The sequence below is a fragment of the Gymnodraco acuticeps genome, unplaced genomic scaffold (assembly GCF_902827175.1).
Source record: "Gymnodraco acuticeps unplaced genomic scaffold, fGymAcu1.1, whole genome shotgun sequence".
NCBI classification, from domain to species: Eukaryota; Metazoa; Chordata; class Actinopteri; order Perciformes; family Bathydraconidae; genus Gymnodraco; species Gymnodraco acuticeps.
Genome location: NW_022990060.1, coordinates 68,312 through 84,426, shown reverse-complemented (window position 1 = coordinate 84,426; position 16,115 = coordinate 68,312). Strand labels below are relative to the sequence as shown.

Here is a 16,115-nt window from a genome sequence, read left to right as displayed (position 1 = left end):
CTGTAAAGTGTCTCTACTGTAGGCTATTTTTATTATATTTACAGCACTTTGGCTCGACCAAAAATCGTTTATAAATGTGCTATATAAATAAAACTTGATTTGAAAATGTTTAATAAAATGTATATGATCCATATCATAAGGTTTAGATCAGCAGGAAGGCTGAGCGCACCATTCCTGCAGCGAACTGGACTATGGGAACATTTTACAGCGTTAAATGCACTTTTTAAAATGTTGTGGTTACTAACCTGCCATTTAGTCTGTGAGAACTCACCAAACGTTATATTGTGGACCTTGCAAATAGCTTGTACTACTCTGGATGGATCATCTTTCAGAAATGACCCAAAACATATATATTTTTAAAGCACTGTGGTTGTAAAAATAGACCTACGCCTTCTTATATTTGAGAGCTTTTACGACTACACTGTACACCACACATGGGTTGTTCTTACCTCTGACTTTCTATTATTCTAGTTTCATTTTTTACATGTTTACTTTTTTAGGGAAAGAAGCCCTCTGCATCATCAATGTGAAAAACATCCAGGCTGTGGAGAAACTGGATGAAAGTGCCTTTAACCGCAAAAATGTAAGCCGATCCCCCCGAGACACCCACCCATTCATCACTCTCAAAGTATGGCCCCTTTTTAATGAACACTCACAGATGGAGGTATTTTCACTCCTTTTTACCCGGAAAGTCGTGTTGGAGGAGTACGGAAATGCAAACACATCTGATGCTAAATCTCCTGCAATGTGTCAAAGTGAAGCGTTATGAATCACAGGAAGTAAAACACGTTGTTTCATAAATCTATTTCTGCTGTCACGGTCCGCTCTGATGGTCTTTATTGGGTTTTCAACCATTGATTATTTTCATTATTGATTAATAACACAAAGGGGAACTAATACTTACTTCACAATCAGCTGCAAAGCTATTATTTATTATGAATGTATCATTTGATCGTCAACAGAGACACGACATACTGATATACACCTGAACATCAGCAGGAGAGGACTCTTTAAAGTAGAGACACTACATACTGATATACACCTGAACATCAGCAGGAGAGGACTCTTTAAAGTAGAGACACTACATACTGATATACACCTGAACATCAGCAGGAGAGGACTCTTTAAAGTAGAGACACTACATACTGATATACACCTGAACATCAGCAGGAGAGGACTCTTTAAAGTAGAGACACTACATACTGATATACACCTGAACATCAGCAGGAGAGGACTCTTTAAAGTAGAGACACTACATACTGATATACACCTGAACATCAGCAGGAGAGGACTCTTTAAAGTAGAGACACTACATACTGATATACACCTGAACATCAGCAGGAGAGGACCTCTTTAAAGTAGAGACACTACATACTGATATACACCTGAACATCAGCAGGAGAGGACTCTTTAAAGTAGAGACACTACATACTGATATACACCTGAACATCAGCAGGGAGAGGACTCTTTAAAGTAGAGACACTACATACTGATATACACCTGAACATCAGCAGGAGAGGACTCTTAAAGTAGAGACACTACATACTGATATACACCTGAACATCAGCAGGAGAGGACTCTTTAAAGTAGAGACACTACATACTGATATACACCTGAACATCAGCAGGAGAGGACTCTTTAAAGTAGAGGACACTACATACTGATATACACCTGAACATCAGCAGGAGAGGACTCTTTAAAGTAGAGACACTACATACTGATATACACCTGAACATCAGCAGGAGAGGACTCTTTAAAGTAGAGACACTACATACTGATATACACCTGAACATCAGCAGGAGAGGACTCTTTAAAGTAGAGACACTACATACTGATATACACCTGAACATCAGCAGGAGAGGACTCTTTAAAGTAGAGACACTACATACTGATATACACCTGAACATCTGCAGGAGAGGACTCTTTAAAGTATAGACACTACATACTAATATACACCTGAACATCAGCAGGAGAGGACTCTTTAAAGTAGAGACACTACATACTGATATACACCTGAACATCAGCAGGAGAGGACTCTTTAAAGTAGAGACACTACATACTGATATACACCTGAACATCAGCAGGAGAGGACTCTTTAAAGTAGAGACACTACATACTGATATACACCTGAACATCAGCAGGAGAGGACTCTTTAAAGTAGAGACACTACATACTGATATACACCTGAACATCAGCAGGAGAGGACTCTTTAAAGTAGAGACACTACATACTGATATACACCTGAACATCAGCAGGAGAGGACTCTTTAAAGTAGAGACACTACATACTGATATACACCTGAACATCAGCAGGAGAGGACTCTTTAAAGTAGAGACACTACATACTGATATACACCTGAACATCCGCAGGAGAGGACTCTTTAAAGTATAGACACTACATACTGATATACACCTGAACATCCGCAAGAGAGGACTCTTTAAAGTAGAGACACTACATACTGATATACACCTGAACATCAGCAGGAGAGGACTCTTTAAAGTAGAGACACTACATACTGATATACACCTGAACATCAGCAGGAGAGGACTCTTTAAAGTAGAGACACTACATACTGATATACACCTGAACATCAGCAGGAGAGGACTCTTTAAAGTAGAGACACTACATACTGATATACACCTGAACATCAGCAGGAGAGGACTCTTTAAAGTAGAGACACTACATACTGATATACACCTGAACATCAGCAGGAGAGGACTCTTTAAAGTAGAGACACTACATACTGATATACACCTGAACATCAGCAGGAGAGGACTCTTTAAAGAAGAGACACTACATACTGATATACACCTGAACATCAGCAGGAGAGGACTCTTTAAAGAAGAGACACTACATACTGATATACACCTGAACATCAGCAGGAGAGGAATGTTTAAAGTAGAGACACTACATACTGATATACACCTGAACATCAGCAGGAGAGGACTCTTTAAAGTAGAGACACTACATACTGATATACACCTGAACATCAGCAGCAGAGGACTCTTTAAAGTACAGACACTACATACTGATATACACCTGAACATCAGCAGGAGAGGACTCTTTAAAGTACAGACACTACATACTGATATACACCTGAACATCAGCAGGAGAGGACTCTTTAAAGTAGAGACACTACATACTGATATAAACCTGAACATCAGCAGGAGAGGACTCTTTAAAGTACAGACACTACATACTGATATACACCTGAACATCAGCAGGAGAGGACTCTTTAAAGTAGAGACACTACATACAGATATACACCTGAACATCAGCAGGAGAGGACTCTTTAAAGTAGAGACACTACATACTGATATACACCTGAACATCAGCAGGAGAGGACTCTTTAAAGTAGAGACACTACATACTGATATGAACCTGAAAATAGGCAGAATATGTCCTCTTAAATACATTATCAAAATAGTTATTTCTCTGTCGATTTGAGTTGTCGAGCAGCTCTATTATATTTACATAAAACTGTAGATATTTCCAAAAGTAAAAGTATTCATTGTGCAGATTGGTCCATTTCAGAATAATATATATGATATGTTTTATAATGATTGATCATGAAAGTGTTCTCAAAGCTGGTAAAGGTGCAGCTAGTTTGAATGACTTTGTATACTGCAGGGTAGCTTGTGGATTTACTCCACTTGATTATATTTCTATAAGTTATCGTAGCAGCTCTACTCTTTTTACATTAAACAGTAGAGGTATGAAAACATTCACACCCTGTTGACCTGACTGGTTTGTGTGGTGTTAGATGTTTCAGGTGGTGCACTGCGAGAAGCTGCTGTACATGCAGGCGGGGAACTGCGTGGAGGCCGGCGAGTGGCTGGAGGTGCTCGGCCCGGTCAGTCGCTGCAACGAGGGCCGCTTCTCCTCCTTCCACCCCTCAAACTACAGCGGGGGATTCTGGCAGTGCTGCAGGAGCCCGAGCAGCAGCGCCCCCGGCTGCAAGCCCTGCACCACGTGAGTCACCTGCACTGATATGTTATCGATCTCTTTACAATACTAAGACTTAATAGCTGCCAAAATGAACATGGGGTAAAAATCAGAGATGTAAAGAAAACACTCATATCGGGTAGAAAGGGTTAATTAATGATACGATAATACTAGTCCGATCAAGTCTGAAATGTGTCTTGCAGCTCAATGTGTAACATCAATATGGACACATATCAGGACACATGAAAAACAAACATTTAACATAACATCACTGAGAGAAAACATTTTAAATGACACTTTAGCGTGAGTCACCGGCACCTGCACGGAGATACGTTATCGCCAAAGTATCTCATATACTTTTTAATAATACTAAGACTTAATAGCTGCCCAAATGAACACAGGGTCAATTTCAGAGATGTAAAGAAAACACTCATATCAGGTAGAAAGAGTTAATTAACAACATGAGTCACCGGCACCTGCACGGAGATACGTTATCTTTCAACTATCTCGTATTTTCTTACCAAGACACAATCCAAAATAGCTGCCAAATGAACACTTGACCAAGATCAGAGAGGTAGGAGAAAACACTCATATCGGGTAGAAAGAGTTAATTTGACAGATGAGGATCAACATTAACGCAAACCAAGCTCAACACTCTTAATAAAGACACTTTATGTTGGTGTGAAATTCTTCTTGCTTCTTTTTAAAAAGCTTATTTAGTTTGCATCCACAGGTGTTTGACTGCACTTGCTATTCATTTGAATCTTAATTCAGGAGAGAAACGCCATATTTCTCCTGGATATGCTTTTAAGAGAGACAAATGGAGGAGTCTCCACCGCCCTTCACCCCCCCCTGTCACCTCTGAGGATACTCTTCCTTCACCCCACAGCTCTCTCTACTCTCCGGTCACCCTTTCACCCTCGCCCACCCTCCTGGAGATCGCTGAACACACAAAGGAGATACAGGGGGTTGGCACCGATTCCTTCCTGGAGTTCAAAGACCAAATTAAGGCGATACGCAGGGCTGGCAGCATGTCCTTTACCCCCGCTCCTCAACGACGCCCACCAAAATCACTGCAGAGACGCGCACCATCTCCCCCGTCTTCATCACCGTGCCTACGTCAACCACCTCCCCCCCCTGGCAGCATGTCCCTCTACCCCCGCACCATCTCCCCCGTCTCCATCACCGTGCCTACGTCAACCACCTCCCCCCCCTGGCAGCATGTCCTCTACCCCCGCACCATCTCCCCCGTCTCCATCACCGTGCCTATGTCAACCACCTCCCCTCCCTTCAAGAAAGCATCTGCAGTCTCCGAAGCCTGATAAGGATGTGTGTGTACAAAACGCAACAAACTCTTACTGATATGTGATGGGTCCAGGCTCAAGGGCGTATGGCACTCTCAACTAGGGGTGCAACAACTAATCGACTTAATCGATTACCAAATTAGTTGGCAACTAATTCAGTCGTCGATTCGTTGGTGACGTCATCACATGTGTTCTACACCCCGTTAAGCTCCAACGTTATCACTCTTTTTTATCGGTACAGGAGACATTTAAAACATATGTCATATGTATTATTGCTACATAAACATTATATCGCAGTCTTAGTGTCGCCAACTCCGTTTCTAATATGCAATATGACTACAAAATGCGTCTATAATGTATTTTCGATCTTCCCAATTCAGACGAGAGATCTCTCCCCCGCCTGCTTGCGAGGGGGCGGGGCCGTTTACACACACACACGCAGCTGCTACATGCATGCAACACACACACACACACACACACACACACACACACACACACACGGAGGAGATGGCAGAGAGAACGCGCTCCAAGGTGTGGTTAAACTTTACCCGTCTCGATGTGGAGAATCCTCGTTGCCAAAAGTGCAATAAGAGTTTAGTATGTAAGGGCGGTAACGCGAGCAATTTGTCTAAACATTTATCAAAAGTGCTCCACATCCAGACGGAGGAATGCACCGGGTTCCACTGTATTTCCAGCAGCTCTGTAGCCCCATCCACGAGGAACGTTTCCACGTCAGGTGTTATGTATGCTAGCAGCAACACACGGAGTTAACACAATTATACAAACATGGGTTAATGATTAGAGGAAACTGAGTTATTTATTTTGTAAAAGTTTCAGCTATTCTGTTTACAGTTCTGTCATCACATTATTTAATACGATTTGTTAAAACGTTGTTGTTTCTTTTGATGTGAAATATTATGCATTTAATTACAATAAAAAGCAATGTTAGTTTTCTTCACAATTTGTTTAGTTTTACCTTATTTCTTGTCAAAAGAACCATTAATACTATTGTTAAAAAGACCGGATCGATAAGCAGTATCGATATAAGTAGTAGTACAGTTAAAACCTTAACGATCCGAATAATCGATTAAAAATGTTCATTAATCGATAGATTAATCGATTATCAAATTAGTCGTTTGTTGCAGCCCTACTCTCAACTCTTTCCAGGACATGTCGGGGCCCTGCCTGCCTGTAGCTTTGCCGATATCTGTGTTGATAGGTAATATATTAAGAGCGGTGAATCAGCTTAGAAACAGGAAGTGCTCAAACGTTTGTGTGAGTTTATCAAATTTAGCAGTGATTCCATGTCAGCCACAGCTTGTTACAAAAAACATGACTGATAGTGTATCTAACAAACTTAAACTAGCTTTATTAAATGTCAGGTCTCTGGCAGGAAAAACATTTTTAATCAATGATTTTATCACTGAGCACAATCTCGATTTTATGTTTTTAACAGAAACTTGGATTGAACAAAATAACAGTGCAGCTGTTCTTATCGAATCAACCCCTCCCAACTTTGGTTTTATGAGTCAGGAAAGAATGCATAAGAAAGGGGGTGGAGTTGGTATTCTGTTCAATGATTCCCTTCAATGCAGGAAGACATCTTATGAGAACTTTGCTTCTTTTGAATATGTGGCCCTTCAGCTGAAATGCTCCTCTCGAGCTCTGTTCCTAAATATCTATAGACCACCCAAATACTGTGCAAGCTTTTTTGATGACTTTACTGAACTGCTGTCTATAGTGTGTATTGACTTTGACCGTCTAGTCATTGTTGGTGATTTTAACATCCATGTTGATAACCCCCAGGACAGAGGGGCTAAAGAACTGTTTTGTGTTCTTGATAGCTATGGACTGACTCAGCATGTGACGGAGCCCACGCACAATAAGGGGCACACTCTGGACTTAATTATCTCAAAGGGTCTGAATATCTCTAAGGTTGTGGTGACTGATGTTGCACTCTCTGACCATTCCTGTGTTTTCTTTGAGAGCTCTATTTCTGTTCACAAAAATGTTCAAAAAGAGGTAACCACAAAGCGATATTTAACTGAAAATACTAGGGAAATGTTTACTCAGAATTTTTCTTCCACACTTGCCCCTGTTAACATCTCAGTAAATGAGCTAGTAGATCATTTTAATTCAAAAATTAAAAATGTTATAGATGCCATTGCTCCAACTAAGGTAAAGGAAGTGACTGGGAAGAAAATATCTCCATGGAGAAAGGCCATGACCGTGAGAGCAGAAAAAAGAGAATGTCGAAAAGCTGAACGCAGGTGGCGAAAAACAAATCTCCAGGTTCACTTTGAAATCTATAAAGAGAGACTTGGCCTTTATAATTTGGAATTGAAAAACGCACGACAGTCTTTCTTCTCTGACATCATTACCAAAAACAATGCACGTGCCTTGTTTGCTACCGTCGACAGACTAACTAACCCCCCAGTGTCAGTAGCCTCTGAATTTCTATCCACCAGGGCGTGCAATGAATTTGCCTTTTTCACTGACAACATTCAGAAAATCAGACAAGCAGTCAGTGCCTCTGCATCAGGAACAGCAAATGTGCTGTCCCTATGTCCACCTAACATAAATTCAAACACCATGACACAATTCCATCAGATTAATGATAAAAACCTAGAGGACATTATTCAACTTCTGAAATCCTCCTCCTGCTGCCTTGATATTATTCCAACAGGATATTTCAAAGATGTTTTTCGTTGCATGGCCTCAGATCTACTTCATATAGTAAACAAATCTCTTCACTCAGGTATTTTTCCACAGGCCCTGAAAACTGCAGTCATTAAACCGCTCTTAAAAAAGAATAATCTAGATGCTTCAGTAATGAACAATTACAGGCCCATATCAAACCTCCCATTTCTAGGTAAAATCATTGAAAAAGTTGTTTTTCAACAGTTGAGTAATTTCTTGCATTTAAATAACTGTTTCGATGTGTTCCAGTCAGGCTTTCGTCCAAACCACAGCACTGAGACTGCTCTTGTAAAGGTCTTTAATGACATCCACTTAAACACAGACAGTGGCAGAACTTCAGTGTTAGTATTATTAGATCTCAGTGCTGCGTTTGACACTGTTGACCACAGCATATTACTAGACCGACTGGAAAACTGGGTGGGACTTTCGGAAACAGTTCTAAATTGGTTTGAATCCTACTTAAAGGACAGAAACAACTTTGTTTCTATAGGTAAATACACATCTGAGTTGACAAATATGACATGTGGGGTTCCTCAAGGCTCCATCTTGGGGCCTCTTCTCTTTAACATCTACATGCTACCACTGGCTCAGATAATGAAAAACAACAAAATAAGTTACCATAGCTATGCGGATGACACACAAATTTACGTAACAATTTCACCAGGAGACTATGCTCCAATTCAAACACTGAGTAAGTGCATTGAACAAATCAATGACTGGATGTGTCAGAACTTTCTCCAATTAAACAAAGATAAAACTGAGGTAATGGTCTTTGGAGCCAAGGCAGAACGTATAAAAGTTAGCGCTGAGCTTCAGTCTGCAATGTTCAAAACAACAGATAAAGCCAGAAATCTAAGTGTAGTCATGGACTCTGACCTGAGTTTCAACAGTCACATTAAAACAGTTACTAAATCAGCCTACTATCACCTAAAGAATATATCTAGGATTAAAAGACTAATGTCACAGCAGGATTTGGAAAAACTTGTCCATGCTTTTATCTTCAGTAGACTCGACTACTGTAATGGTGTCTTCACAGGTCTCACTAAAAAATATATTAGAAAGCTGCAGCTGATTCAGAACGCCGCTGCTCGAGTCCTCACTAACACTAAGAAAGTGGATCACTCCTGTTCTGAAGTCTTTACACTGGCTTCCTGTGTGTCAAAGAATAGATTTCAAAATACTGCTGCTGGTTTATAAAGCACTGAATGGTTTAGGCCCAAAATACATTTCTGACCTCCTGCTAAATGATGAACCATCCAGATCTCTCAGGTCTTCAGGGACTGGTCAGCTTTCTGTCCCCAGAGTCAGAACTAAACATGGAGAAGCAGCGTTCAGTTATTATGCTCCAAATATCTGGAACAAACTCCCAGAAACCTGCAGGTCCGCTACAACTCTGACTACTTTTAAATCCAGACTAAAGACTTTTCTTTTTGCCGCTGCTTTTAATTGAACTATTCATATCTTAAACTGCACTGTAACTTTGATCCATGTATTTTTTCTTTTAATGTTTCTTTTATTATCTTTTCTTTTTAATGACTGATTTTAAATGCCATTTTCTTAATGTCTTTCGTTTTTTGTAAAGCACTTTGAATTGCCTTGTGTTGAAAGGTGCTATATAAATAAACTTGCCTTGCCTTGCCTTGCCTTAAAGGGGACCTATCATGCAAAATGCACTTTTTGATGTCTTCTCTACATAAATATGTCTCCCCGGTGTGTCGGGGAACTCACGCAGCGTCAGAAAATAAAACCCTCTCTTTTCCTCCGTACCCAAATCTCTAAAAACGGGGAACAACGGAGCTGATCCAGATTTGCGTCCGATATGACATAATATCTGAAATGTGGACCCACGGGCCAATCAGAAAGTTGCTATCAGAAACAATGCCCGACTGCTTTGGACGTAATCTGGTCGGGTGTTTACATTAGCATCGCTAACACTCAGAGCTAACCTGTACTGGAGAGCATGTGTGTGAAGAAACAGGAAATAAAAAGGAACTCACCTTGTGGTATAACCGGCAAGAGAGAAAGCCTTTGAGCTCCATACTGTTTCAGATCCTTGATAATCCATGATATGGCGTTTCATCACGGCAGCATTTAGTTTAGACAGTAGCTGCCGGGTCCCGCATGAGCTCAGACCCCTCTTTTATTTTATCAATCTTTTATTTTTTAAAGCTTTATTCCCCAAATCAGCACTTTTGAAACAGGAAGTGAAATAGAGGGATATGAGGCATGGCTAGAATGGGTGATCTGTTTGGTATTTTGAGCAAAAAACTTCAGAGACATGTTTTTTATATATTTATATACCTATGCTATTGCCTAAAGATAGCATGATAGGTGACCTTTAAGTCAGTGTGACACCTTTAGTTTTTGGGGTATTTTTCCTAAATTTTCTTAATTATTTAGCTCATAAAAGCACAAGCAGGGCTCTACTGGATTTCTGTTTTTATCTCAACAAATTCAAATATTGAATATCTCAGATTATGGTAGAGAAATACAAAATAAAAGGAATTCCAGGATTGCTGGATAGTTCAACAGCAATGTCATCCCCTTGATCTCCTCGTTTCAAAACCCTAGCTCCAATAAAGCTCTGACCCCAAACATGCCAAAATAAATGATTTATCCTTAGGCTCTCTTACTTTCCAAGGCAAACTTTTATAATTTAGGGTTTATCTATCAATGTCTTCTCTCCCCACATGTGCTTTCAGGTAGTCTCAGTGAACCCCCCCCCCCTCTGTGTGTGAGATCCTCTTACACTTGTTGCTCTCTCCTCTCTCAGCACCGTGCTGGCCAACCTGCAGCTGGACATCGACTGTGACCGCGAGACGGAGAGGATCTTCTCCCTGCTCTCCGCAAACGATGCCAAGCTGCAGAACATGGAGGGTCAGTGTGTGTTCTGTTCAGGAAATATTCTCCGTTTGTTTGAGGCCTTTATTTAACCAGGTGAAAGCCCCTTGAGATCAAAAGATCTCTTTTTCAAGGGTGACCTGCAGGACATTAGTTACACATGTAACATAAAAACAACAGAACAACAATAAGGATGACAAACAACATAATGTACAGGGTACAGTTTACAAACTCTATTTACAGAGACAGGTACCGTGAGTATCAAACAGCATGTCACGCAGCCGAGTTTTAAAATGATGCAGGGGAACCAAAGTGCTCAGTTTTAAACATGTTTGCAGACTGTTCCAAGTTAGTGGAGCTGCACAACTAAAAGCTTTCTTCCCTAAGACAGTCCTAGCACATTTAATAAAACAACATCATGAGATCTCAGGAGAAGTGTGAGTGATGGCAGGATCTGAGGATTGCACTCCACATAAAGCTGCCCCCGAGACACCTTGTGGATTCCTGGAGCGTTACGTCTTTGTCAGAGTTCCTGACCTTTTAGTGATTTATGTTTGCACGTGCAAAAAACAGTCGGGGCAAAAGTGCTCTGCAAAAAAACATGAAAAGCATCAAATAAATAAAAGCAGGGATCAAAATGGTAAAATAGGAACAATGATATTAATCACGCTATATGGTGCTGTTAGGCTATAATGCTGCTATATGATGTTATATGGTGCTATAATGCAGTGGCGAACCGTGTCTATCACAACTGGACCTTCTGTAGACACACACACCTCCCCCCGGCATTATAATGTCCGTCTTTTCACTGAATTGTCGTCTTGAAAAGGGTACTCGCAACAATTCCGCACCAACTTCATCTTGTCATTTCAACGTTAAAAACAATAAAACGGAGGGAAACTCTGAAAGGATACGCCCATCGGCTACAAATGAATATATGATTGGTTGATCAAACTGTCAGTCCAAACGTACGCTCTCATTCAGAGCAACGGCCAGGGCATTCGATCAAGGATGTAGAATACCTTGGTTGAAGGATATTCTACCCAGAGACCCAGAACAAGATCTGATTGGTTGCTTTTTTTCTAACACAAAACCACTGAAATGCGTAGTGCATGGTTCGAGAAGGACAAACAAATCAACTGTAATATTACAGATCAACAACACAGATACCATTCTCATTTATTCATTTTATATATATAATTAAATCGATTTTTAGTTTTTATCTGAGTGTTCCAGGGTATTCTCTGAATACCTTGAAGGCCCTGACGGTTCGCCACTGCTTTAATGACGCTATATGATGCTTTATAGTGCTGCTATATGCTGCTATAATAATGATGCTATAATGCTTGGTTCCCTCTCTGCAGATGCGTGTGCCAGCATGGCGGTGTACCAGGGGCCTCAGAGGGAGCAGGAGGATTACTCAAAGTTCACCATTCAGGAACCCAAAGAGACCTTTCAGACCCTGAAGCAGCTCAGAAACATCATGGAGGAACTTCAGAGGCAGCACAACATCCGCAGCGACACCGCGGCGCAGTACGGGAGCATGTGAGTTCAAATCTGTACTGTAATACCAGCAGGGGTAGAAACATATCAGTTATCACTCTGTTACATGTACCTTTATGTGAAGTATAAGTCTCTAAAGTCAGTGCATTACCAGGATAGGACAGGTGCGTTTCCTTGCCTTAGAGGTAAATATGAAAGTGTGTGTGAGGTGTTTGTGTGGTGTGTGTGAATTTAGAGAATAGCTTGTTGAATATTTAGATGTCTCCGACTCTAGTGAACATTAAATCTCAGGCATGCCTTGAGAGAATTTTCTTACAAATATCCACTTGGACTTAAGGATGCTATGCCAACTCAAGGACTATAGCAGCCTAACTTTTTTAATATGATAAGTAAATTTGATCGAAACGAACATTTAGTTTTTTCCCCATTAGCAGCTAATTGGAAATGTAGAATATATGCATACATATTTTTTGGGGGCAACCAGTGCAAAACAGTTTGATTTGATCATTTTGAAATGTTTTCATGTCGAAGAGGATAACATGAAGTAACAGACACAGTGAACTGCCACTTCACACTGCCTTGTTAATTCTGACTGCAATCGATCAGCCATACCTGCTTACACACAGATTGTTATTCATTATTAGGATTAGCATTAGCATGAGCGTTGGCTATTCTTCCTCAGGGGGTCCGCGGGGTCTTAAAAAGTATTAAAAGTTGATCAATCAATTTAGCGAAAATTAAGGCTATTAAAAAGTATTAAAGGGCATTTTCCAAGGTTACATTTTGTAGCTTGTTTTCAATAAGTATATAAATGGTCCAAAGAGGTTGTATTCTACAGTCTGCCTGAATGTAATCATTGCGTAGGTGTGTAGTGTGATTCTGTGTAGTTTATTGATGGCATCCCGTTGGATTTGACGTCATCTGAACAGGACATCGCACGCTCACTGCTTGATAGCGCGCGAAGGTCCGTTTACGCCGGTTGTCAAACAACATCGTTATGGGGAAATGCAAGTCTGCGTCCAAATGGTTGGAAGATAAGGAGGAAGGACAATCAATACTGCATATAGTCAATGTGAGGTAAAGTGTGTCGCCAAGGTTACAACTCAAAGTGGCGATGAGGTCTTAAAATGTATGGAGAGGGTCTCAAAACGTGTTACATTTGACTTCAGGATTCCTGCATATACCCTCTGTAACACATACATACCAAATCTGTGTATGGTTCGTTCTTTGGTTTTCCCGTTTTAGTTTTAAAACAAAAAAAACAACACCGCTGTTTAGTTTTTCCTATTCGCATTTGAAACGGAAAAACCAAAGAACGAACACATGGATTCTACCAACCAGATAAGTTACCTTTTGTATTCTCTCTGTTTCAGGGACAACCCCATCATAGGGAAAACCTCCTAACCCGAGCAGATCTGAACCGGAACCGTCTCCTCTGAACCCTGTTGAGTTCGCTCTGTTCGGACCCCCCCCTCCTCTGGTCCCTTTTCCTCATCTTAATTTATGTCCTCTTTGATATCTACAGCTGTGTGAAAGAAGCATCATTACCTGGTGTGTGAATAGGCTGCTAATTTCTTTTATTCACCCATTTTTTTTTTTAATGATGCTCTCCCAAATCTCGTATGGTTTTGCTCTGACACCACGTCTTTAAAAGTTGATTTAATAATCATCTTTGTGGATTATGGTCCTCTATGTGTCCCCCCTTTTATCCTCTCTTAGTGTCCTTGCTCTGAACAAAAGTGTATAAATATTTTCCGAGGACAGTTGAGTAGAGGAAACCGATCTGCCTTACTTTGATGGATGTTTCTTTCACATGAAATGCTGAGGGAATAATGCAGAAGCACTTTAAATATTTGGAGCTCTCCAAATGGAAACGATTAGATACTTGGTATCAACTCTCCCCAATTTGATCAGTTTCATGATCCGTTTGTCTGTTTAATCATTCGTGTTCAATAACATTTAAAGCCTGTAGATTTTAAGATATTTTTCTTGACCAAAGACGATTTCATAGGTTTGACTTGAAGAAAAAACAAAATGTATTTTGAATACAAATGTTTTCTAATGGAGAAAATTATATATATATATATATATTTGGTTTCTGTGTTTGTTTGTTTTTGCTAACATATCCTTGATTTAGTGACTTAAGGCGAGCATGCAGTCCTGAGAGCACATGGTGGTGTAGAGTCGTGTTTCCCTGTGATTGTGAATCGTTTCGGTACGCTGTGCATCGCAACATATCTGGAGTGGCTTATGTGAGGAACAAGAGGGAACAATCATATTCATAAATCACCTCCCCATCATCCCTTAAATAGTCCAGACAATCACAACACATTTCATTTTTAAAATCAGCAGCTTTTGTACCTATGGCTTAAGAGAATTTGTTTGAAATGTGTCTCTTGTTGATTTAGTACGGTGCAAACATGCTAAAACATTTCCATTAGGAAAAACACGCTGGACTTTCAAAAATAATGTAAACACAAATGTGCCAAAACGCATACAAATGAAGATTTGTGGCGTTTACTCAAGTGCTGCATTTAGGAATCGCTGCAAGCTCAAAACACAACGTAAACCAGGGGACACTAATGGCGCGTTTCCACTGCAGCGGGTAGCTCGCTTTGGTTAGGCCTTATTAGGCCCGGTGTCGGTACACGATGTGTTCGGGGTCCGTCTCTTACCAGTGACGTCACGATGTACGACGTCACGCATTGTGATTGGCTGTATGGTAATTTACCCACGCTGTCTAGAGTATGAAAGGGTTAATAAAACACTCAGGGGAGTTTCCTGAATTTATGCCCAAAGCCAAGCACTAGGCTCTGGGTAAATTAAGAGGCTGATCTGGGGCACTTTTGTCCACTTTCCCTGGTGCTAGAAACTCAAGTCAGGCCTCCCTGGAATCGTCTCAGAGTAGATGATCAGTGGGGCCTTCTTTTACTGAAACATGATGTTTCGATGTATATTTCCATTTCAAATGCTAACCGCTAGCCGCAAAGCTAGCATCGCAGCCACACGCTAGGAGTATGGGAGTAGTAGTGTAAACATAATTATGTAAATAACCCAATTTGTGTTCTGTGAAACGGAAAAGGATTCTATGGAAACAACATCACGGAGAAAAAAGTAATATCTTCTACATATAATAACGGACAAAGTAAAGAATGAAGTGTAGGCTATGTTTAAATGTTCGGAATCTGACCGTGTATGATGGTCCTCTTGAGTTGCCGTACAGCCATTGCTCCGTTTTCATGTTTTTTTAACATGTTTTTCACACGCTAGGAGTATAGGAATACTTCAATTCGGTTCGTCATGATCTGTAGATGTGATTTGCCCCCGAGCACCCCTGTGTAAATTACCGTACAGCCAATCACAATGCGTACAATGCGTGACGTCATTGGTAAGAGACGGCCCCCGAACACATCGTGTACCGACACCGGCTCACTTTAATGCTGCGCTTCCATTACAGTTTAGGAACTGGGGTAGTTACTATAGTAACGCAGTGTAGGCGGAGCCGTGACGTCATCTTCAATGAGAGCCCCAGAAAAACAACACAGCCGTTAGCTCTTAGCCCTCAGAGCTCACAGCTCTTCATATCTGTTCAGAAACTAGACACAAGTTAAACAAGTACAAACCACAGACTGTCTGTGTCATGGCGAATACAGTCGCTGGTTTATTTATTTCTGTAGGCCGTTATTGTGAGTGTGGACGGTCGGAGCATATACAACGTTAGCTTAGCCGATCTCCATTCAGAAAACACACATTTTAAAAGGGTTTTTCGCCTGCCGTCTGTCTGCAGACTTGTCAAATCGTTAATTCATGGTTTGTACTAAC

At 40.7% G+C, this 16,115-nt stretch overlaps 1 protein-coding gene across 2 annotated transcripts in view; it reads left to right on the top strand.

Annotated features, from left to right (window-relative positions):
• rasa2 (RAS p21 protein activator 2) overlaps positions 1 to 15,891 on the top strand; it is a 58,859-nt gene extending 42,968 nt beyond the window's left edge. Inside the window, exons 20-24 of one of the 2 annotated variants that reach the window (XM_034216062.1) lie at positions 501 to 583; positions 3,764 to 3,972; positions 10,723 to 10,826; positions 12,155 to 12,335; positions 13,667 to 15,891. In XM_034216062.1, the coding sequence (XP_034071953.1) occupies positions 501 to 583; positions 3,764 to 3,972; positions 10,723 to 10,826; positions 12,155 to 12,335; positions 13,667 to 13,697 (608 nt within the window). In that variant the 3' untranslated portion in view covers positions 13,698 to 15,891. The remainder of the gene's footprint in view (positions 1 to 500; positions 584 to 3,763; positions 3,973 to 10,722; positions 10,827 to 12,154; positions 12,336 to 13,666) is intronic. The other variant, XM_034216061.1, reaches the window with a different exon arrangement.
• Positions 15,892 to 16,115: the final 224 nt, after the last annotated feature.